The sequence below is a fragment of the Dendrobium catenatum genome, unplaced genomic scaffold, assembly GCF_001605985.2.
Source record: "Dendrobium catenatum unplaced genomic scaffold, ASM160598v2 fragScaff_scaffold_716, whole genome shotgun sequence".
Lineage (NCBI taxonomy): Eukaryota > Viridiplantae > Streptophyta > Magnoliopsida > Asparagales > Orchidaceae > Dendrobium > Dendrobium catenatum.
In genome coordinates, this window is record NW_021319178.1 from 20,183,651 (window position 1) to 20,207,876 (window position 24,226).

At 34.4% G+C, this 24,226-nt stretch overlaps 2 protein-coding genes across 2 annotated transcripts; both read left to right on the forward strand.

Moving 5' to 3' along the window:
- Window positions 1-268: 268 nt before the first annotated feature.
- On the forward strand, window positions 269-6,318 carry LOC110110431 (CSC1-like protein At1g32090). Its single transcript, XM_020841916.2, has 6 exons — window positions 269-337; window positions 1,160-1,500; window positions 2,572-2,817; window positions 3,668-3,992; window positions 4,746-4,979; window positions 5,699-6,318. Exons 1-6 carry the CDS (start codon window positions 269-271, stop codon window positions 6,047-6,049), a joined length of 1,566 nt encoding a protein of 521 aa, XP_020697575.1. The 3' UTR covers window positions 6,050-6,318.
- A 9,495-nt stretch (window positions 6,319-15,813) lies between these two features.
- LOC110110432 (4-coumarate--CoA ligase-like 6) lies at window positions 15,814-23,126 on the forward strand. Its single transcript, XM_020841917.2, has 6 exons — window positions 15,814-17,036; window positions 19,116-19,305; window positions 20,993-21,138; window positions 21,284-21,351; window positions 21,449-21,551; window positions 22,720-23,126. The coding sequence occupies exons 1-6, from the start codon at window positions 15,996-15,998 to the stop codon at window positions 22,834-22,836; spliced, it is 1,665 nt and encodes a 554-aa protein (XP_020697576.1). The 5' UTR covers window positions 15,814-15,995; the 3' UTR covers window positions 22,837-23,126.
- Window positions 23,127-24,226: the final 1,100 nt, after the last annotated feature.

Here is a 24,226-nt window from a genome sequence, read left to right on the forward strand (position 1 = left end):
TTCAAACTACTTCAAAACTAGTAAAAATGATTGTTGGAAAGAGGCTATAGCTGACGAACTTTGGGCTCTTATGGATAATCATACTTGTGAGATTATTTAATTTGCTCTTAAAATTAAATTTTTCTCTGATGATATCCGGAATTGCTATGATTCACAGTTGATTATCCTTTGTAACATGCAAGAATATAAAATTGATTATGAAGCAACTTTTTCCGTATTGCAAAACAACCATACTTCAAATTATTATCTCTGTTGGCAATTCACAATGATGGCCACTTTATCAAATGTATATTACATGTGCCTTCTTTACGGTGATCTCAAAGAAGAAATCTACATGGTTTTCCCACCTAATGTTCCGTCATTTTCTTCTACATAAGTATGCAAATTGATGCATTTCCTATATAGATTGAAATAGGTTCCTCATGCATGATTTGATAAATTTTGAATAACCTTATTTAATGTTTCTTTTAAACATACCCCATCTGGGTCATCATTATTTCTCTATAAGAATCTTAATGGGATTGTTATTCTTCTTATGTTAATGACATTGTCACTATTTAATTGATCATCTAAAATAACTTCACACCGCATTTCATATGAAATATTGGTTGTCTTACTTCTAAGGTTTGGAGGTTTACTCTAATGTCTTTGGTATATTCTTAAACTAACATATGCACAGAATCTGATTACATTGACTTGTCTCCAAAATACCTCTCCATTGTGGCACTGTGTTTGAGTTAAACACGTAGTATCATAGTGAGAAAAGTGATCTTATTTTTTTATCCCTTTATATACATTCAAACAATTGATAGTTGGCTTATATTATTAGACAATTACTCAACCGTATATAAATTTGCAGTTTAACATTTCAATTTATGCAAAATCCTTGTTATGTTGTTCGTCAAATCATTTGACATTTGGTTGAGACACTTAGTTAAGTTGGCCCAAATTGTTTGAATAAGGCTAATCATTATAATGATGATAGTCCAATCGAATAATGCAACCAGACTGCTTGTTTCTGAAAAAAGTTTTATTTGGCTTGACGTTATGATCATACCTTGCCATCAAAATAAAATCCTATCGTAATGTGAAGTTTGTATTACATATTAATTATTTACCGTGATATTTTTTCGTGTAATTATCAATGTAATTTTTACAGATAGCATCAGAGCATCAGAAAATTATTAAAGATCCCAAGGCTATTCTACCAGTTGCTTTTGTCACGTTCGGCTCTAGATGGGGAGCAGCAGTGTGTGCACAGACACAGCAAAGCAAGAATCCTACACTTTGGTTAACTGAATGGGCACCTGAACCACGTGATGTTTACTGGAAGAATCTATCAATACCATTTGTTTCCCTCAGCATTCGAAGGCTGATAATCTCAATATCAGTATTTTCTCTGGTGTTCTTTTACATGATTCCCATTACTTTTGTACAATCCCTTGCAAATCTGGAAGGTCTTGAAAAAGTTGCTCCTTTTCTTAGGCCAGTCATAGAATTGTAAGTGTTTCTCTCAATTACTAATTAGATAAAAAGATGCGCGGGGCGGTGGGGTTTGTTTTTGTAATTGCCCTCATCTACTATTTAAAGGGTGTCTTCTCCAGTAATTATAAATCTAAAAAATTTAATGTAATCCATGTGGCCATATATATAGGAGGACAAATCGCCTATGTAAAATATTTATATTTTCTATGATCTTGTAAAGTGCCTGCCTATCCTTCATTTTTCATCTATAACTATTTCTAGGAGAATACTAGTTTTCTCTTACGTATCAAATAAATAAACATTAAGGATGTGACTATAATACTATTTTTGGTCGTGCTACTAAAAATGGTGTGCAAATAATTCAGAAGTTTCATGGCCATGTAATAGGTACTCTGAAGAAGAGTACAAAGCACATTAATAGTTAAGCAGTACCTAATTTGTAAATTGTTATTAGTTTTTTTTTTTATCATGCTTAAATGAACAAAAGGTAGTGTATGTGTTCTATTTGTAGTTAAACAATCTAGTCTGGCTAACTCAACTATTTCAATTAAATTATTGCTGATTATTTTATTAACTTGCAAGTAACTGGATTATTTTTTAATCAGGTTTAAATGTTTTAAAAAATAAGGCTTTCTTGACAATTTTAATTTATATTTAACTAGTCATTGTCAACAACATTGCAGATGAGCTAACTAAATTTCTTAATTGATAACACATTATCATTTTAGCGGATGAGTTTAAATCATGCCTTCTATTATTTGGAGAATACGAAGATAATACTGAGAAGAAAGATTCTGATACTTGCCATTCTCAATGTTTCAGTTATAGTTTGTTTGGCCTTATTGATATGTGTTCACTTTAAAGTGCGTCAGATATGCAGGATAGCAAAATTATTTGAAAAGCATGATCGTTTCCTTTGATGTTTATGCATGTGTTTAGATTACTGTAAAATGCATGATGTCTTTTTGATCATATATGCTAATACTTTATTGTGTATCACTGTTTAATCGTTTACAAAATTATCAATTTTATTTTATTTTTTTACTTTATGACATTGTCAAATGCAGTACTTTGATTTGAATGCAGAAAGTTGATCAAATCTTTCTTGCAAGGCTTTCTGCCTGGTTTAGCTTTGAAAATCTTTCTATACATCCTCCCAACTGTTCTGATGATAATGTCAAAAGTGGAAGGTTATTTGTCGCTTTCAGCACTTGAAAGAAGGGCAGCCGCTAAATATTATTATTTTATGTTGGTGAATGTATTTCTTGGAAGCATTATAGCTGGAACTGCTTTTGAACAACTGTATTCTTTTCTTCATCAGTCGCCAACTGAGTAATTCTTCCTCCCACTTTCCATGATAATGCCTATTATTTTATTATCGTTCTAATGCTTATCCTCCCCCAAAGGGTAATTGACTTTCTAATGTTGTTTCGTACCCATGATATAAAAAAAAGGAAAATTGCACATGGCAGAATATTTAATATTTACAAACTAACATCCAGCCCACGACTATTTTGTTGAGATTTAATTTTGCTTTTGAGATTTGGATGCTCGTGTTGGAAATGAAGTTAATTGGATGTCAGTTTTATATTTATGTACATTTAGAGTTGCTGCTCGGAATATTTTTTTGCACTGCAAATGTTGGAAATTAAAAAGAACTTGAAATATGTTGCCACTGATCTTTGAAATCCATATGCTTATTTGGGGATTCTCATTTGTGTTGTAGACTTGGATTTGTGTTGCATATCACATATCACATTAACAGTGGTAAAATTGCATGAAACCAGTTCCCTTTCATCACATTAGAACTTTGTTTACATGGTAATGGCTAGACGATGAATCATGTCTATGTCAGGAGCAAGTGTTTTTTGTGTGAAAATTTATAACATAATTGATTTCTTATCAATTCATGCTATCGGTTTTCTTAGGTTTTAATAAGCTTGTGTTAATGCACGTCCATATTCGAGCACATCTATCACAGATGTTCCATGTTCTATAACTTATGCTTATTTAGATTAGGGCAAATGTCTAAATTTGGTTCTGTACTTCGTTAATCTTTATATATGGACATCAAGATATATTTGAATTGTCAGAATTGTGGTATTATACACTCCTAGATATGATCTTACCATTTAATTTCTTGTTCATTAATCCTTTTTTGTTTGAATCTAATTGGTAACAGGATTCCAAGGACAATTGGGGTATCCATACCAATGAAAGCCACGTTCTTTATGACATACATAATGGTTGACGGGTGGGCAGGCGTTGCTGTTGAGATTCTTCGATTGAAGCCGCTTGTGATATATCATTTGAAAAATATGTTCATTGTCAAAACAGATAGGGATAGAGAAAAGGCAATGGATCCTGGCAGCATTGGTCTTTCTGAGAATCTTCCCACTCTACAACTTTATTTTCTTCTTGGACTCGTTTATGCTGTGGTTACTCCAATTCTTCTCCCGTTTGTTCTTGTATTCTTCATCTTCGCTTTCCTTGTTTATAGATATCAGGTTAGCAACCTACTAACATTCTTTATTTTGTTTTATATTTAGATGATTTGTCATGATTACTTGTGCTTCATTTATATGTTAAGGCTATAGATATTGAAGTAAAGCAAAATCCACTTTGGCAAGCACTCTGACCGAATGTTCCTGTAATTGAGGCAACATTTAGGCTATTCTAAACCATAGCTTTTTGTGGTTTCTCCTTTTTTTGTTGGCTTTTCATTCTCTCTTGCCACTATGTTATATTCATTTGCTATCAAAGAGCACAAAAGTTGATCAAGAGAGTATGTAGATAAATCTTTTGACTCGGATATTGTTGTTACCTATGGATCCTATTTCTTCTTGGAAAACACCAAAGGATCTTATGCACAAAATCTTGGTTCATATACTTTTTACCAAAGTGAATGTAAAGTTCTCTCTCATCCTAACTCCTGTTAACTCATGTTGGTCTTTATCCCTATTTCAGTTTGATTTTTGTCATCGTCTTCTAGATCGCTCTTCTTATCAGATCGTCTTATATGGGGTCTTCTTAATGCTTCGTCCCATGTTTTTTAATTAAGACTTCATTTGAGACGGCTTTTTTAATGCTTTTTAAAATAACTTTTTAATATAAAAATTTTAAATTTTATGCTAAAACTGTTTTAAGAAGCAATAAAAAAGTCGTCCCAAATGAAACCTAAATCTCTTGCGCAAGAGTTACTGCTTTTACTTGTTTTGCTATTTTAAAGGAATCTGACACTAAGTAATTTGCCATCTCAGATTATCAACGTTTACAACCAAGAATATGAAAGTGCTGGTGCATTTTGGCCTCATGTGCACACCCGAATTGTTGCAAGCTTGTTGATCTCCCAGCTACTACTTCTTGGTTTACTGAGCACAAAGAAAGCTGCGCACTCCACCCCTTTTCTCATTATTCTACCTGTGCTAACTATTTGGTTTCACAAGTACTGCAAAAGCCGATTCGAACCCGCCTTTAGAAAATATCCTCTCGAGGTTTGTTCTCTTGCTTGAAACATTTTGGATTGATTCATAATTTACTAGTACAGTGCTAAGGTGATTTCCTGGGACTGGGAAGCTTTTCTTTTCTGATGGGTACTGTTTTTCAGGTCATGTAACTCAAAAAAATGCAAAACCGAAGAAATTTATATCTAGTTAGGGGTGTCAATTTCAGGTCACGGGTCAGGTTCGGGTCGAATCCGAAATTGACACGACACTATTCGGGTTAACCCGAACCCGACCAGTTTTTGCAAACGGGTTGGTTTTTCGGACCCGATGGGTTGGGGTCAACCCGACACGCCCTGAATGACCCGGTGCCAACAAAAAATTGCTAGTTTTCGGGTCCAAAAACAGGTAAATCTCTGCTTTTTTGGGTAAAAAATGGTTCAAAACGGGGCAATCTCGGGTTGCCGGGTCAAAAAACGGGTCAATTTTGGGTCAAAGTATCAACTCGAACCCGACCCGATTTTTGAAACATGTCGAATTGTTGAACCCGACCCGTTTCAGGTTTGGGTTGACCCTAATCCGAAATTTTTGGGTCGGGTTCAAGTTGGATTTTCGGGTTTGACACGCCTATATCTAGTAGAATTTACTTTTGTAAAATCTTCTAAGCACAAGCAATCGGAGAAAATGTGTAATCTGATTTGTTTCTTCAGAGAAGATTTATTCCTCAATAATTATGATTTGGCTTATGGAATTTAGTCTGTAAATTTCAGGAGGCAATGGAGAAGGATACAATGGAGAAAGCCTCTGAACCCAACCTCAATCTGAAGGCCTATCTAGCAGATGCATATCTTCATCCCATATTCCAAATGTTAGAGGATGTGGAACTGGGAGATATCAGAGCTGACAGGAACCAAGCCAACATTAGTTCACCCCAAATTACTGAACCCGTTTCCACACCTTCTCCTCATTATGTCTTTGATCATGCTTCATCGCCTCGCCATCGATACGATCATGCTTCATTTCCTCATCATCGATACGATCTCGATTCATTACCTCGCTATCAATATGATGATGATGATGATTATTCGCCACCTCATTATGTGTATCACCATGATATATAATCCAGCCAATTGCTTCATAGCAATGCTGGCTAGAAAAGCACAGGTCTTGTGTTTGATTTAGGCTTCGTTTGGGATTGCTGTTTTACTGTTTTTTAAAGCAACTTTTTAGTTCAAAATTAAAATTTTTATACTAAAAAGCTACTTTAAAAAGCAGAAAGAAAGTTATCCCAAACAAAATCTTAATTTTTAATATATTCTTTCTAGCTTTATCTAATTGTGAATACTGACTAACTGAACCATCTCAATAGATCTTCAAAGTTTAGAGTCAATTTGCTTCTTCTATATAGGCCCAGTTTTGTTTGATATGGCCAAGAGACTAGTTCTAGAGGTTACAATTTCAGATTGATTTTTTTATTGCCTTTTAACCTTATATAATATTAAAATTCAAATTTCACCAACAACAACAACATCAACCCTTTATCCCACTACATTAATCCTTTTTATCTATTATCTCATTAAAAGTTAAATTCTCATTTAAATCTAATAAAGAAAAATCATTTCTAATATTTTCTAACCAAGTCTTTTTAGGTCTATCTCTGCCTTTGTTAACATAAGTCAAATATATTACTTCTATTTTTTTAAAACCAGGTAATCGCAAGACTGTCGTTTTATGTGACCAAATCATCTAAGACGATTCTCTCTAATCTTATCTTCCATTGGTGAAGAAAATTCAAATTTCATCATTAAATTAAATTAAGGCTTCATTTGAGATAGCTTTTTTATTGCTTTCTAAAGTAGGTTTTGAATATAAAAATTTTTAGAAAATAAATATTTTTTGTATTAAAATACTACTTTAGAAAAAAAATAAAAAAGTTATCTCAAACAAGAATTTTTTTTTTCAGTCCCAAACAAAACCTTAATATAATTATACCTCACTTTAGGGTTTGTTTGGGGCGTTTGTTACTTCATATAAAAGTTGTAAAATATTTATGAGATCTTTGTTGTTGTTGAAACAATCCGTTGGCAATTTTCTTGCAATTGCCACCAGCAATTTTGATTCTCAAAAACAGTTTCTCAGAATAAAAAGGCAATCTATTTGTTGATTGCTCATCGAAGTCCACTACAAAATAAAATTTTGATTTGAATTAGTCCAAATTTAGACATGATTCGAATGTGATTCAAACCCGGTTCAAACCGAGGTTTGAACAAGAGTTTGTTAGGCCTACACTGATAGATTGGCAAATAAGATCTTTGTTTTCATCGTTTCGACTATTTTTTAGTACAATAAAATAAAATTTTACATAGTGTACATTAGAACATTAGATCAATTACTTTTACATATTGAACGAGATGAATAAGAACATACAACAAGCTCGCTCTAGCTCGGTTCGCTTATATCCTTATTTGGGTGAAGGCATATTCTTGAAGCGTTTCTCATCTTATATTGTCCCACCAAACCTATATTTTTCCAACTTTTCTAAAATTCAATAAAGTATTTTTCTTCCTTAAAATGAAAAATCCTATGCAAATTTTGATCAAAATAGATCTCAAAATCATTGAATTTACGCCAAAATAAGTGTACAACATGAGATATAGATTAAAACTTATTGCTCATTTATCTTAAAATAAATCCAACCAATAAAAAAAATGTTTAAGATTATCTTATGCTTAGGTATGGGCAGAGTTAAGGGGGGACTATGGGAGCCCTCTTAAAAATAAAATTTTAATTACGTTATTTTTTATTAAAATAGAATCTTACTTTATGTTTTTTATTCTTTTATTCATCCTATTATACTTCCAATTTTTATGATGAAATAAATTAGACTTAAATATAATAATTAAAATTTTATCATCATAGATTAAAAAATTTAGAATTTATTATAAAATCAATACATGTAATATAAATTGAAAAAAAAAAATTCTACTGTGACTATTTCAAAAAATAGAGAACTAAATAGAATTAGATATGGGTATGAAATATTTGATTATAGTGGTAATAAAATAATAATTTAATTTTTAAGAATATGGAGATTGTGTGTTATAAATTATAAGATTTTTTTATCATTTTTCATTTTTTTTTATCATTTTTTTAAATTATAATATTGGTATATATATATATATATATATATATAATATGAAACATTTTAGCCAATTGAAGTAAAGTCACACATACATCACATGAGTAACTCTTGGTTGATAGTCAAAGCTGTTAGACTTCACATATTTTCTCGTCCTCTTCAATATGAGCACGCTGGCCTACATGCCTTTGTGTATAAAGTGAACAACTACAACATTAAGCCTTTATCGCATTACGTGGGATCGGCTATATGAATCTTTATTTTTTTTTTCATTTTTTTATATTAAAAGTTAAATTCACATATAAACCTAATAAAGAAATAATTAAAATGACGTTTTTTTGTAAGTGAAACTATTTCATTTTATTTCCTTTTTACTAAACGATTACATTGAGCAATATTTGTATTATATATGCATATAATATCAAACACATTATATAGCTCAGGATTTGTATGCGTTGGTTGGCTAATTTTTATTGTGTGGTTGGATACTAATGGTTCTCATTCTCAGCACAGAAAATGGTGATATTGAAGGATGTTGATATTGCTGCAACGCATGATTCACAAGTTGAAAAAAAAATATTATAATCATAATGGGTCAAATTCAAATTCTGGCACTCACCTAAGCTTTTGTAGTCTTTATTATGATTAATTATTCTGTGCAGATTTCGGACGCTGTTCAAAGGCGAATCACAATACTTCACGTCACTCATTTGTTAGGTACCGATGCTCAGCAGCACTGTGTAATAAGTGACATAGCGCACTGTGATTTACCTCCAAACTTATTGGAATACACAGAGAATAATTTCTCCTTTATTTGAGCAAAGCTTAACCATTGTTATACCAAATATAATTACAACTTTGACCACAACAACCATTGCAAAAATATATAAGCGGTTTTAACTTTTAACCTTCTGAATTAAAAAACAAGTATAAATGCTGCTATTAACTGTGCGTTGAATTCCGGGAATTTGATAGTCCTCTATGAAACCAAGCCATGCAAACCCTAAACGGCTCATTTATAGACCATGGACAGAACTTCATGGCAGATTTCCTTTTTTTTTTCTTCTAACATGCACCACGTTTTACACGTTCGCCTGCTTTTTTACCATTTCTTTCTTTATTCTTTTTTTTTTTTAAGTCAAAATCTCAACAAATACTTGTGCCACCTAACTTTTTTCTTGAAATTAGAGAGCGTGTTAATATAATATAATAGACATGAATTATTGTGGATGAATTTAATGGTAGAAGTAGAAGAAGCTTTGATGCATTAGAGTTGTCTTCATAATATCAATTTATGATACATTTGATCGTTCTGTTTTGAGGAGAAGAGATCATAGGTCAAGAATGTCAATATAAATCTTGGTATTGATTTCTGGAGTCGAAGGGTGTCGATATTGTGCATTGGTCTTATTGGTAATAACATGCATTAATATTAGTAGCGACGACGAGCATCGACATTTAGTTTGAATATCTACTGGCCTTTTTAAGAGAAGGCGTGCTTTGATGTTGTTGGCAATAGTAGCCGTTGACAGTTAAAGGAATAATAGTTAGGAGACTATAATCAGAAGACAATGATTTGAAAATAGAGTTCTTAAAAGTAAATCGCACTTTTTCAATCATTGAAGTATGGACCGCTGGGTTTGTCCAACAACTTAACAGAACAATAAATAATTGTTTCCAACATTCTAAATGTAATGCTAATATCAAGGCTTTTAATACCGGATGGATCAACTGGTGGCTGGCCGGTTACGGTTCAAATTATAACCAGTTTCACAAAAATTTGGTATTGAACCTTTCGAACCGGCTGTTCGACCTCTGAACTGATCCCGATTTCATATAATCGGATGGTTCGCTACAGTAATTATCGGAAGGCTGAGATTAAGCGATCTGCAGAGTGCGGAGGTTATGCGTAGTTTAAAAAAATCATATCTCATTTGTTCGTATCGCAGTTAATGTCAGCCCTCGTGTATCAACATATGCTCTTCGGCAGTTCGACATATTTCTTCCCATCTTCGGTATCTTCTTCTCCGTCTCCGACGTCTCTTCTAGTTCGAGAAGCAAAATCATCTACTCATTCGCGAAGCCGGTCGTTCTGGTTTTGTTTAAAAATGATTTTTTTCTTCAAAAGTCAGATACATGAATGTAGTCTTTAATCTTTATAGTTTTATTGTATGAATATTTTTAAATTTTCATTTTCCTGATGCAATGCATGTGGATTGTTTTTGGATTTTTGTATTATCTTATGAATTTTTGGATTTTTTTCATTATCTTATGAGACAAATCATCTGTGGATTGTACTTTGGATGTTTGGATTTTTAGATTTTTGCATTATCTTATGAAACAAGTTATCTCACGAGACTATTCATCTATTATGATGTAGGAGAATGATTTCTGCATATTATGACATAATGAATTAATTATTGTTTTTGAGAAACAATGTGAACAATGGCATAAATATAAATGGAAATGTCAATTAATGAGGAGTTGTTTTTTTTTCCACCTTTTCCCTATGCGTCGTATGCTAGGGGTTTTTCTGCTTTGCTAGGGCTTTTGCCTTAGCCGCCTTCGTCTCCGCCTCTGGCTCTCTCGTTCTCATGGCGATTAAAAGGTCAGATCCTGGCTTTTTTGAGGGTAAGCATTCCAAATCCTTCAAAGAGGTGTTGTCAGGTTCTGATGTTTCAAAAAATTTTCCAGATTTTCGTGTGTCTACGATTCGAGGTATGCCGGCTTTGGGGTTTTCAGAGGATGAATTTTTGCATCTTGCGAAACATTTTGAGTTTGCTTTGGTGGGGAAATTTCCGCTTAAGCGGCTAGCTTTGGATTCGATACGTAGGTTCTTTTTCAACCTAAAATTATCCGGTGATTTCTCTATAACTTTATTGGACCAGTCTAATGTATTGATCAAGCTTTCGAATGACCTAGACTATGGGAGGGTTTTTGTGCATCGTTCCTATTTCGTTTTTGGTTGCTTCATGAAAGTGATTAAGTGGTCGCCTCTCCTTGACCTTTCGGAGGAGTCGCCGATTGTCCATGTCTAGATTTCATTTTCGGGGCTTCGTCCTCACCTGTTTTCTCCTCGAATTCTTTTTGGGTTGGGGTCTATTTTTGGCCGTCCGATTCACACCGATAATGCCACGGTTATTGGTTCGCGTCCTTCAGTCGCTCGTATTCTTGTAGAAATTGACATTTCCAAAACTTACCCTGAATCTGTTTGGCTGGGTCCGGAAAAACTTGGGTACGTTCAAAGAGTCGTTTTTGAAGGAATGCCTAATTTCTGTCAGCATTTGTAAAGTTTTGGGTCATAAGAAGTCGGAATGTATTAAGTTATTCCCTCATTTGCGGCCGGGTGTGGTTTTGGGTAGTGATATTGCTAATACTGGTGTTGTGGTGCATGTTTGTGATTCCCCTATTTTGGTCGGTTTAGAAACTGTGGACATTGCTACGGAAACTGAGGTGGTTGGAGATGCTAATGGTGTTGAGGTTGCTTCTATTCTATCTCCCGACGCTCAACCTTTTACTCCTACTGGTAAGATTTTGACTTTCACTCGTGTTTGTCATAGCGTTGAGGGCCTTCCTCGTGAGGCTCCTTTGGGGTCTGTGAGGTCTGCCCCTTATGTTTTGGTTGGTCAGTCTTTAAATTCTGAGGAGTTGGTTGGCTCGATTAAATCTGCTGTCGTGGATAATTTGGATGAGGCAGTGTGTAAAGTGGCTGTCTCTGGTAACTCTAGTCCCATTCGTAATGAACACTGTGTGCATAATGATTTAGTGGATGTCCTAGTGACTCTTATGGATCCTAAAGGATTAATGTATAATATGAAGGATAACTCGGACATTGATCTTAGAGTCCACTGGCCTGGACTGGCTTCATGATTACAGTTCTGAATCTGAATCTATTTCTGATTCTTTTTCAGATTCTGTGGAATCTATTGGAGATGGAGATCCTGGTAATTCTTTCAATTTATTGCGCGATAAACCACTGGTTCTTGCTGCTTCTCGTGGTAGATCTCGTGGGAGGGGCAGGCGTGTTCGATGTTAATTGGGTGCTGCGATGATTTTGTTTTAATTGCCATTAAATGTGGTTTTGGGTTGTTGATGTTCTACCGTTGGTTTGCTCTTGTGCTTGGAGGGTTGACCGTGCTAATTGCTTGTTTTGGACGATGAGGAAGCAGCGAGGCTGCAAGCGTTGTGGACGGTCAGGGTTGGTTGGCCCTTCGATTTTGTGTTTCACCAGTGGATGGCCCCGCCCTGGCAACCCGAAGCTGGTCTTAGTCCGTTGATTTCACCCCTAATCTTCTGGTCTTCTCTTTGGTTTTTCTCTGCTTCCTGTAATGCTTCTGATGTGGCCCTTTGGGGGGTCTTCTTTTGTAACTTTTCTTTTTTAATAATAATAAAAAAAAACCCGTTGAAAAAAAATTGCAACAAGTGATATAAAATTTTTAATGCTCCACTCCCAGAAGTTAAGCAAATAAATTACAATAGGTTTTGACGTAAAAACATTGCAAATTAATATATATATATATATATATATATATATAGAAAAAAGGAGTTCGGCATCATCAAAGGGGGTAGGTGATCCCCTAGAATTTTAAGTTCCTTCAATCACATTTGAGGCAACTAGAGGTGGGAGAATCAACACAATTTTTGTACTCATATAAGAGGAAGTGAAACAATTAAGTGAATGACATGAAGAAGGAAGTTTAGGATTGGGGATTTCGCATGAGGGCTAATGATTGATCTAGCTTGGTTTGGATTATTAAACCCACTCGATAATTATATATTCCCTAAAAACCAAAAGACTTTTTTCTTATTCTCTCATGCTAGTTGGATATTAAATTGATGATGGATTGATTCATAATATTTCATTTACCATTATTTTATAAGATTGTATGTCATAAATGATTAAATGTTATTGTTCCATTAATTAAGTCAAAGATAAGATGAGAGTTATGTAAGTAAGAGCCTTAGTAAAGCTAGGCAAGTAGATCATCGATGGATACAATGAATAAGTATCTGGAAAGTATCCACCTTCAACTTCAACCTTTAATTAAGAGTGTTTTAGCATCTAAGGAAGTAGTGCACTGTGCAGATATGACATTAACAATGTAGTTTTTATTGCTGCATCCCATTTAATTAATGCTCTTATTTTAGTATATGCACGGAAAGCTATTGATGTCATTGTTGCAATAGATCCTGGTTACAAGCTCCCCAGTTATCACAACATGAGAGTAAACCTATTTAGGAATTGTAAGGAAGAATGCAAGTTACTCATTGATAGCTATAGAAAAACTTGGAAAAAATATTTTATACATTTATGACATATGGATGTACTAATAGTAAGAGCAGAATTTTAATCAATTTTTTGATATATTATCCATGTGGTTTATCATTTTAAAAATTAGTTGATGCTTTATACATCATAAAAGATGCTACAAATTTGCGCCATTTATTTACTGAGATGATTGAGTGAGTTGGTCTAGAGAGTGTAGTTCAAATAGTTATTGATAATGCTGCTAATTACAAGAATGCATGTGATCAACTATTATATGAAAGATTCAACAATATATATCTAAAAATGATCACCTTGTGATGCACATAATATGAATTTAATTTTGAAAGATATTGGCTGCATGTCTCTCATAGATAACAAAAAAAAAATATCAAAATTTATAATTTTTTATTATAATCATATATTCATACTTGCATAGCTTAGGAAAATGTCAAGTTGGAAGGAGATTGTACGTCATGGAGCAACACATTTTGCAACAACTTTTATAACTTTGAAAAGTGTGCATGAGCACCATCATGACCTACAAGTACTAATCATAAGCAAGTTCTATATTTATTTGAAGATAGGGGTGTCAATATTTGACACGACCCAAAAACTCGACTCGAACCCAACATAAAAATTTTGGGCTCGGTTCAACTCAAAACTGAAATGAGTCGTTTTTGGGTTAAAAATTTCAACCCGTTCGAAAAAATGAGTTTGGTCCGGGTTGACTCGGAAACCAGAAATTGTCCTGTTTTGATGCAGCCCGGCTGTTTCTCGGTCTATGTCTATCCCACTGCCTCAGTCGCATTTGTCAACTGAAGAGATGTTGTGTCCGTTAGTCGCGCCCACCAAGCCAGCCATCTACGTCCATCAGTTGCATCTGACGTCCGCCAAGCCAGCCATGTCGCATCCGTGACTACGTTAGCTGTTGGCTTGTCAGTCACTATCTCACCGTTCGGTCATCTCACTATTGGACGAAGTAGGGGTGTAGCGACGGGAGCTCGGCAGCTCCGTATCAGAAGTAGGGACAGGAGCTCAGGAAAGTAGCTTCCTATCAGAAGTAGCGACGGGAGCTTCTTATCAAAAGTAGCGACGGGAGCTCGGGACGATAGCTTCTGAGCTACCTATCGGAAGTAGCAACAGAAGCTCGACAGCTCATAAAGCAACTGGAGTTTGGCCATTCGACAGCTCAAAAAATCAAAAAATCCCTAAATCCATGTCAAGTCGGGTTGACCCGAACCTGTAGCGAGTCAAGTTCAGGTTCAAAAATTCAACCCATTTACAATTTACAATCACGGGTCGAATTCTGGTTGACTCGAATAGTACATGGTCAATTCCAGATTCGACCCGAACCTGACCTGTGACTCGAAATTGACACCCCTACTTGAAGATATCCAAAACTTCCAAGGGAAAGGAAATAGTTTCAATTATTTTGGACTTCAGATTTTGGAATAATTGCATTATTATTTCAAAGATATCGAGCCTTTTGATTCAGTTGTTGCATATTGTTGACTCATATGTAAAAAATTATCGCTTGGATATCTATATGATGGCATGTATATGACACGGAAGGTAATTAAAGCTATATTCAGAAATGTAAAGCAATCATATAAGCCTTTTACTGCATGCTACAATAAAAAGAAGATGAGATACTCAGTTAATATAAGGCATCCATACAGCAACATATTTTTTCAATCCTTATTTCTAGTGTTATAGAGAGAATGATTCTAAAAAGCTAAAAATTTTCCAAGGCGGAGTTGAATTAATTAGAAATAAAGACATTTTGTCTAAGCCCATAGTTGCAATGAATGAAGTCAGATTATTCCGTAAATCTTAAAAAGCTTTGAAAAATTAATTGCACTGATAATAATGAAAGAAATGCAACCTTGTGATTATCTTTTTAATGTCAATATGTGTATATACTTATACAAATATACTTACTCCCTAAGCTTTTTAACTTATAATATGTATATGGGTGGTGGAGGATGTTTGGATCAAGTGCTCTAAATTTTTATGAAGTAGCTGTAAGAATTCTCAGCCAAACATTATCTTCATTAAGATGTGAGAGAAATTGGCTTTTAAAATAAACCAAATAATAAAAATTTTAATTGTATTTGACTTTTAAAATATAAAATAATAAAAAGTTAATTCTTCTCTTCAATTCTCAAGTCTATCAGTGGATTCGGCCAAAGCAAAAAAATAAACCAAACCTGAGGTCGTTAGGAGTTTTATCATAAACGGCTCTCTAAGGATATATATTGATACGTCATCACAAAATTAGCTTGATTGGGCACGAATCTCGAAGCAAAAGCTAGTTGGAAACTTCAACAAATTCATAAATATAATATATACATATTTAAAATATAAAATCATAGTAAAAAAATTAAATCAAAACTGCTCCATTTAAAAAATATATATTTAAATAATAGATATCGAAGAGCCCATTCTCATTGGCGTTTCCTATTATAAATCGTCCAAATGGAACAGATCTCTCTCAGAAGAGAGTGGAGAAACCTTCTCCCTCACTCTCTCTCTCTCTCTCTCTCTCATAGCATGCTTGCCAAAAACACACTGCTTCCTACTACGCGCCGCCCAGTCAAGAAATTATTAGTTGCAGTTAGCACCAAAGAAACAAGAAGGCCAACTTTATTTCTCTCCCATGGAGGGAGCTCTCTCCGGCCGCCAAAGTTTCTCCATCTCCGATCCAAACTGGTTCTCCACAGAAACTGGAATCTACAGCAGCAGGCACCCCCCAAGGTCCCTTCCTCAAGACGCATTTCATGACCTGGCCTCCTTTCTCTTCTCCAGGCCTCACGGAGGTGAAACAGCCCTCGTCGACTCTGCATCAGGATTTTCCATCTCTTACCTAGAACTCCGTTCCATGGTCGATCGCATGGCCTCAGGACTCCATGAAATTGGAATCTTACCTGGCCAAGTATTACTCATTCTTCTTCCAAATTCTGTCCTCCTCCCTGTCATCCTCCTCGGCGTCCTCTCCCTTGGCGCAATCATAACAACCATGAATCCCCTTTGCAGCGCTAAAGAGATCCAGAAGCAAATGAGCAGCATCGTCCACCTAGCCCTTGTCTTCTGTTCCTCGGAGAAAGTTGCCACTTTTGCTCAATTTGGTGTTCCGATAGTGACCGTTCCCAATGACTTGAGCTATGATTCGGCTCACTACCCACTTTTCCACAAGGTTGTTTCCGGCAGCCCGCCGCTTACTAGGAAGCCAGTGATCCGGCAGAGCGACACGGCGGCGATACTCTTCTCTTCAGGAACCTCTGGATCAAGCAAAGGCGTCGTCTTAAGTCACAGTAACTTGATCGCCATGGTCGAGCTCTTTGTTCGGTTCGAGGCTTCGCAGTATAAGAAGAAGAGTTGGAAGGACGTGTACCTTGCTGCCATCCCCATGTTTCACGTGTACGGTCTCTCTCTATTTTCCATTGGGTTGCTTTCTCTGGGCTCGACAGTTGTCGTGATGAGGAGGTTCAATGCGCTGGAAGCTGCTAAAACTATAGCCAAGTATAGAGTAACGCATTTTCCTGTTGTTCCGCCATTAATGGCTGCTTTCATAAGGGCCAATGAGGCTCATGGCTGTGATCTGAGGTCCTTGAAGCAAGCCTCTTCTGGTGCAGCTCCTCTAAGCAATCGGCTGATACAGGAGTTCCTGAGGAGATTTCCTCATATTGATTTCATCCAGGTAATCGTCACAGTGGGCTTTTCAATTTTTGTCCGGATCTTCGTCCCACCGCATGTCTACTTTTGTTGCAACGTGCATGTTTTAGGCATACTTTTCTGTGGTTCAGCGAAAAATTTACGTGCGGTCTTAAGAAAAATAGCGGAATTTCTAACCACAAACACTTAACAGCGTATATTTAAAAGGCATAAAGTGAAAAATAAATATATAACAACCGTTGCTTAGCTTGGTTGGTGGACGAGTATGGTTGAGAATCCCTCATTAATGCTCAATCCGTGCTCGATTCCCCTCGAGCTGCAACGCCTCTTGAGTGTGGGTTAGGAGGTTTCAGGGGTGGATGCCTCTTCTAGGTCAGTGGAGGATTAGTCACGCCGTCAAGCTCCCTTTCGAGTGTGTCAACGGGTGGACACTTGTTCCAAAAAACTAAAATAAAATATAATAAGTTTTTTTTTTTAATTTTGTAATTGAATACATTATATATACATATTTTTGATCTGGTGGTTGAGAATTTTACAATCAACTAAGAGATCTTAAATTTGATATATGTGTGAGTTTTACTTAATTGATCTAAATGTCTCAAAAAAAATTCTTTTAAATTAGAAAAATTCAAAATATATTGAAAATAAATTAGAAGTTATTTTAAATAAATTAAAATTCGACATTCCATTTAATTAGATTTCTTCTAACTAAAAATAATAAATTTTAAAATTTGTACATTTGATTTGAAGTATAATAAGAATACTTTCGATGAAATAATCCTTTATTTTCTTTTGAAATCAATATCTACAATTTATTGTTTTGGTATATTAGTAAATTTTCATAGTAATTAGACCACTACAAAAAATTATAAAATAATATACATTTAAACGTACATCAAATGTATAATTCCTATTTTATGTGTAATATTTTATAGTTTATAATAAAATACTCTTTTCAAAAATAAATTTTCGTTATAAGAATTATATTTTTTAGATTCACTTATTTTATTTTAACAATACAATTTTCTATTTGGTCTACATATACTCTACGATTGTATCATTAAGTTTTGTGCCATGGTAAGAAGATAAGATAATAAAATGTAGAATATAGCTGTTCAGGAAAAAAAATGATTGCTTAACTTTATTATGAAGATAAAAATGGTCCCTAGTTTTTATTTTATTTTATTTTATTTATCATTTTCAGTTTTAAAAAATGATTGCTTAACTCTCATTTCCAAAAATTAGTCTTTAATTTTTGACACGGACCCGAAACACGATCCGAACCTGACTCAGAAAAATCCGGGTTCGGGTCAACCCGAACCCGAAACGGGTCGGGTTCGGGTTGACCCAGCAACCCGAAATTGACCCGAAAGTGCCACGAAAACTCATATTTGACCTGAAAACCCGAGACTGACCCGAACCTGATTTTGACCCGAAAATCGAATATTGACCCGATTTTGACCCGAAAATTAGCAATTTTAGGTCAACTTCGGGTCATTCGTGTCGTATCGGGTTTATCCGGACCCGAATCGGGTCGGGTTCGGGTTGACCAGTGCCGGCGGGTCAGTTCCGGGTTCGACCCGAACCCGAACCGCTGACCCGAATTGACACCCCTAGACCTACGTGCTCTGTACCGCCCAAAAAATATAATTATTCAAAATAAAACTAGTGACCCAAAAATCCTATCTAAGAAATAAAAGGAAAATAAAACAGGAGACAATAAACAAACCCTCCAAAAGGTGAAATTATTTCGACGAACGATCCGGTCTAATTCAAAGATTTCACCTAATTGGGAGGCCAATTAGAATGCGCCACATCACACCCTGCTTGATACCCAGCTCGGTAGAGCTCGGTACCGCTGACGTGACACAATTTTGTTAGTCTCCGGTCGATGAACTGCATTCGGTGTCCGCACAGACTAATCTCTCCTCCAAAAGAGCCCATGCTAGTTCATCAATGCTTGCATGAGCCCATGCTTGTTCATCACAGTAATTTTCTCCTTGTGAATTATACCAGCTGTTAAGTCATCTTTTGAACGAATTTATCGTCTTGTTCTTCTGTCCATGCGTCCTACAATATGTTCCTGAAAATTTTTATGGTTCAGGGATATGGTATGACAGAGTCTACTGCAGTAGGAGCTCGTGGTTTTAATACTGAAACCTGTAAGAAATATAGCTCAGTAGGTCTTCTTGCTCCAAACATGGAAGCCAAAGTAGTTAATTGGGAAACGGGGATCTCTATGCCGCCTGGAAAAAGTGGAGAGCTATGGCTGCGTGGGCCTGCTGTCATGAAAGGTAAGGCATTTGGTTCATATGGAATGAACTTGATTAGTGTACGCTACGCTGAAGTCTCTAGTTGCTTATATTAATTTTATGGGTTAAGAATTGAATTAGGCCATAATTAAAAGTTTTTTAAAATACATTTAGACTTAATTGAGGCGTTTATATTTTGTATTTTTGTTTTTAATTTTTTTTTTTTTTAGATTTCGTTTGAGATAGCTTTTCAACTGTTTTTACGTTAGCACAAACAATTAATAAAAATAATATATATTTGGATGATAGATTTTACGTGACTTTTTAAAATCTTATTTTCAAGAAGTTGCTTTTTAAAAAGCATATTTGAAATTATGATAGAGATTGAAAGGAACTTAAAAAAAAAATTGAAGACTTAGGCTTTGTTTGTGAAGATCTTTTATTGCTTCTTAAATCAACTTTATAGCATAAAATTTTTAATTTTTTTACTAAAAGCTGCTTTAAGAAGCAGTAAGGAAGTCATCCCAAATGAACTCTCTAAACAAAGCCTTAGAGTTCGTTTGGGATATTTTTCTTATTGTTTTCTGAAGCAGTTTTTTAATACAAAAATTTATAGAATTTTTTGTATTAAAAAAGCTGCTTAAAAAAATGCTAAGAAAGCTGACACAAACGAATCCTTTGGGAAAGCTTTCTTAGTGCTTTTTAAATCAACTTCTTAGTACAAAAATTTTTTGAACTATAATTTTTTATGCTAAAAAACTGCTTTAGAAATTGTTAAAAAAGTTAACTGGCTTTCCTTTTCATACAACAACTATAATGTCTATTGGTCATTATTTTTCGTTGCTTTTAAGTATTTTTTGCGCTAATGAGCTGTTTTTTGTTATAACTTTGCAAAGTTATTTTATCTACAACAACTTCATAAATTAGTTAAAAAATTATCCCAAATGAAATCTTAATCATAATTTTAAATATCTTTTTAAAGACAAATTTAGAAAGCTACAAAAAATTTATCATTCAAATATATATTATTTTTTATTGATTGTTTTTTAAACTCTATAAGCAAAGACAAATTTTAATTACACTTCAAATTCGGAATCCAAAAAAAAAAAAACTCCGAATTAGATGTTATTTGGTAGTTACAAAATTTATTCACTTGTGCGTTTTCCTCACATTGTAACCTAAATGTATCTTAAGCCAATTATTGTTAGGGCATTTTGGTGTAGTGTAGGTATTGGACCTTTGATGAAACTTGACATTCACTTGCTTTTGTAGCATTCCAGAATATTCATGATCGTATACAGAAATGGAGTAATTAACTTCTATCTATTATATAAAAATCCATTACACAATTAAAATAGAAGTTGTAAGAAACATCACTCTTTATATGGAAAGTCCGAAAAAGAAAATTTTTTTGGAGCTTGACCTAGTTGAAATGATTCCACTAATATTTATTATTGACTACAAATGATGCGCTTCCTCATGATTGAAGAAAACGTTTATATAATAAAATCCATAAAATTTTCATAAAATGAATTATATGGCGGAAGTTGGAGAGTCTTGCGGCTTATAAATTATATTCAAGAGATTATTAGTTTATGTTTGGTCGTTTTTTTAAAGGAGGGGAGGCTAGAGACCAAGAAGTTCTACCTAAATTATAGTGCTAACGTTGAGAATAAGACAATTTGATATCAATGGTGTGCATTAACTTTATAGGTGAATGCTCTTACAGGATACTTGAATGATGAGAAAGAAACTGCATCCGTTATTGACAAAGATGGCTGGTTTAAGACTGGAGATATTGTCTATTTTGATCAAGATGGATATTTATTCATCTTGGATCGATTGAAGGATACAATTAAATACAAGGGATTTCAGGTACTAATAAACACCAACATGTTCTTTTATTTTATGCATATTTGATCAAACTAAATACACAGTAGCTAAAACTGGGCTTAATTTAGTCTGTAAACCCAGTAACCCACTAGCCTTCTTAATGCCAGTAATTGAGTTATTCATGCAGGTAGCTCCAGCTGATCTTGAAGCCTTATTGATCTCCCACAATGAAATCCTCGATGCAGCGGTGACATCGTAAGTTCTGAGCTGATATGGTTGATAATAACCTTTAGATTAACATTATTTCAATTCTAAATTGTATTACAATACTTAAAACTGGTTCGCTGTGCAGAGCATTTGATGAGGAAGCTGGGGAGATACCAGTTGCATTTGTGGTTCGAAAATCTGGAAGCAATCTTTCCTCAAATGAGATTATGGAGTTTGTAGCTAAGCAGGTGATTTTCAACCTTCTCTTGATCCCATCTTCAACAATTCTTTAAATAGCATTCCGTTATAGCTGCATAATTGATGATTCGTAGTTCTTCTCTTATGCTCTTTTAAGTATCAATGGGCCATCTCAAGATCAAGTAGACACTCTAAACATTGCTATTGATCTGAAGTTGTAGAAACAGAGAGTCTGATGTTTCTCACGGTGAGACCACCGGAGATCAAGAAGATGAACAGTAGAAGAGAAAGAAGATCGATTGTATTGGATGATCCATTACAGATACAGTGGAGTAGATTATATAGGTGCATAGACTAGGTGCCCAGTTACACGTGTCACAAACTAAGTGGATACATCTAAACAGTTAATATAATTACATATGATTAACTAATTAAATCTCTGATTAGCGTCTCTAATAGAAGTCTCATTTTCAATAGTTAACAAATATAAAAATTCTAGTGATTATCACTAATGGGTTAAAAGCTTTTGTGGAGCTATGCTTCTATTGAGGGAAAGGGCTGTGACATATATAATCTTATCAAGTCCATTATAAATCAAAATGAATACATTAAGGCTTCGTTTAGGGTAACTTTTGTACTGCTTTCTAAAATGGTTTTTCAAGAAATTTTTATACTAGAAAGTTGTTTTAGAAAGCAAGAAGAAAGCCGTCCCAAATGAAGCTTAAATCCTTCCTTGATTACTGTAGAAACCCAACTTTGGCGGTTTAGAGAGTTTTCCTGGTAGTCACATTCATGAAGTTGATCTTCCCAGAGGAGTATAGGGCTACCGTCTCTCATTTTTCTTAGGCTGACGAAATAGTGCAAACTAAGGTTTCGTTTGGGACAGCTTTTTTACTGCTTCTTAAAGCAGCTTTTTAGTACAAAATTTTTAATTTTTGTACTAAAAAGCAGCTTTAAGAAGCAATAAGAAAGCCACTAGAAACGAAGCCTAAGTAAGAAAAATTAAAAAAATCCGCTCGGATTAGTAAGCAAATTTACAGAGAAGATCATTAGAAGCTTTTGAACCAAGAATTTCAGAAGAACATAAGTTAAAATTCAGAATCAATTTACAGCAGTCTAATACAATTAGAAGTTCCCTACTAGCAAGATAATTATTATTATCTATTCCATTGCTTAAACCTCATGCACACCTTGTTGTGATATGATGATTAATTGCAGGTAGCTCCATATAAGAAAGTTAGGAGGGTGACCTTTGTTCAATCCATTCCTAAGTCTCCAGCTGGAAAGACGCTCAGAAGAGTTCTCAGAAGCAGCCTTGGAGCTTCCAGAATGTAGCATTTAGCTAGTAGCAGCTACCCAACTACTGAAGTATCGATTATACTCTTTCATTCAACACCTTACCCTCTCAGCGAAATGCCTTCGATCTTTTGTTTTGTGAGTTCTATGTCAAAAACTTCAGCTAGTTCTGTAATAAATTGGTGTGCTATTTTTTGTTCCCTCTTTGCTTCAGCTAGAAATCTATTTTAGTGCTTAGGTTTATGCCAAGAATTTTAAGGTGAAGAGGTCTGCAACTTCTTGTCTTGAACAATTTGGTTGTCTTGTAGTATTTCTACTTGTTTATGGAAGGTAAGGTCTTCTTGGATTGCCATACTGAATTTAAAAAGAAGTAATTTTGGGTGACTTTTTGTTCTCTAACTATAGGATATAATCTATCACTTAGAACATGGATGAAATTTGTAATCAAAAGCTTCTGACTAATTCAATTAAGAGGGACTTCTTATTGTAACATGAGCGTTACCGTATGTTTTGATGAACATTCAGTCAAAGCATTGCAATTTTGTTTCAGATGTCTTCTAATTTACAGTAAACACTTTCACTTTTCTGTCTTCGACGTCAAAATCAAAATTACTGTAAATGTCTTCGGTACTTCTATAGTGTGTTAATTCTAATGTAAAAATTAAAAATAGTTGGTGGTGGAATCCTAATAGTAAAAATAGTTGGTGGTGGAATCCTAATGTGCAAGAAAAAATTAAAAATAAGAAGCTTTGTTATAAAAATTGGTTTAATTTTAAAAATTCTGATAATTGGGAAATATATAAAGTGCCTCGTAAGGATGCTAAGAAAGCAATATGCGAAGCAAAGACATTAGCTTTTAGTGATTTATATAATAGATTAAATACTAAAGAGGGAGAAAGATATATGTATAAGTTAGCCAAACAAAGAGATAGGAGTAGTAAGGATTTAGTTCAAGTGAAGTGTATTAAAGATGAAGATCAAAAGATACTTTTCTTAGAAGATGATATTCAACAAAGATGGATGAGATATTTTGCTAAACTTTTTAATGAAGATTGTGAAAATAAGATTGACTATAGTGACCTTAGCACCCTAGATGAAAATAAAGATTTATATTTTTATCGGCGTATTAGTAAAACTGAAGTTAGAGAGGCTTTAAAGAAAATGAAGGGTGGAAAAGCTGTTGGACCTGATGATATTCCAATAGAGGTGTGGAAATGCTTAGGAGATGAAGGAATTTCATGGCTTACTAAACTTTTTAATACTATTTTGAAGACTAAGAAGATGCCAGATGAGTGGAGAATGAGTGTGTTAATTCCTATTTTTAAGAATAAAGGAGATGTACAAGATTGTGCGAATTATAGAGGTATTAAGTTAATGTGTCATACTTTAAAACTATGGGAGCGAGTTATGGAGCATAGGTTGCGACGTG

What these genes read in the sequence shown, in the direction of transcription:
- LOC110110431 (XM_020841916.2), top strand. Translation starts at nt 269, where the DNA reads ATGGCCACTTTATCAAATGTATATTACATGTGCCTTCTTTACGGTGAT. An exon ending in TCAAAGAAGAAATCTACATG is followed by an intron (nt 338 to 1,159) that starts GTTTTCCCACCT and finishes TAATTTTTACAG; the next exon opens with ATAGCATCAGAGCATCAGAA. An exon ending in TCCTTGTTTATAGATATCAG is followed by an intron (nt 3,993 to 4,745) that starts GTTAGCAACCTA and finishes TTGCCATCTCAG; the next exon opens with ATTATCAACGTTTACAACCA.
- LOC110110432 (XM_020841917.2), top strand. Translation starts at nt 15,996, where the DNA reads ATGGAGGGAGCTCTCTCCGGCCGCCAAAGTTTCTCCATCTCCGATCCA. An exon ending in CTCATATTGATTTCATCCAG is followed by an intron (nt 17,037 to 19,115) that starts GTAATCGTCACA and finishes TTTATGGTTCAG; the next exon opens with GGATATGGTATGACAGAGTC. An exon ending in TTAAATACAAGGGATTTCAG is followed by an intron (nt 21,139 to 21,283) that starts GTACTAATAAAC and finishes TTATTCATGCAG; the next exon opens with GTAGCTCCAGCTGATCTTGA.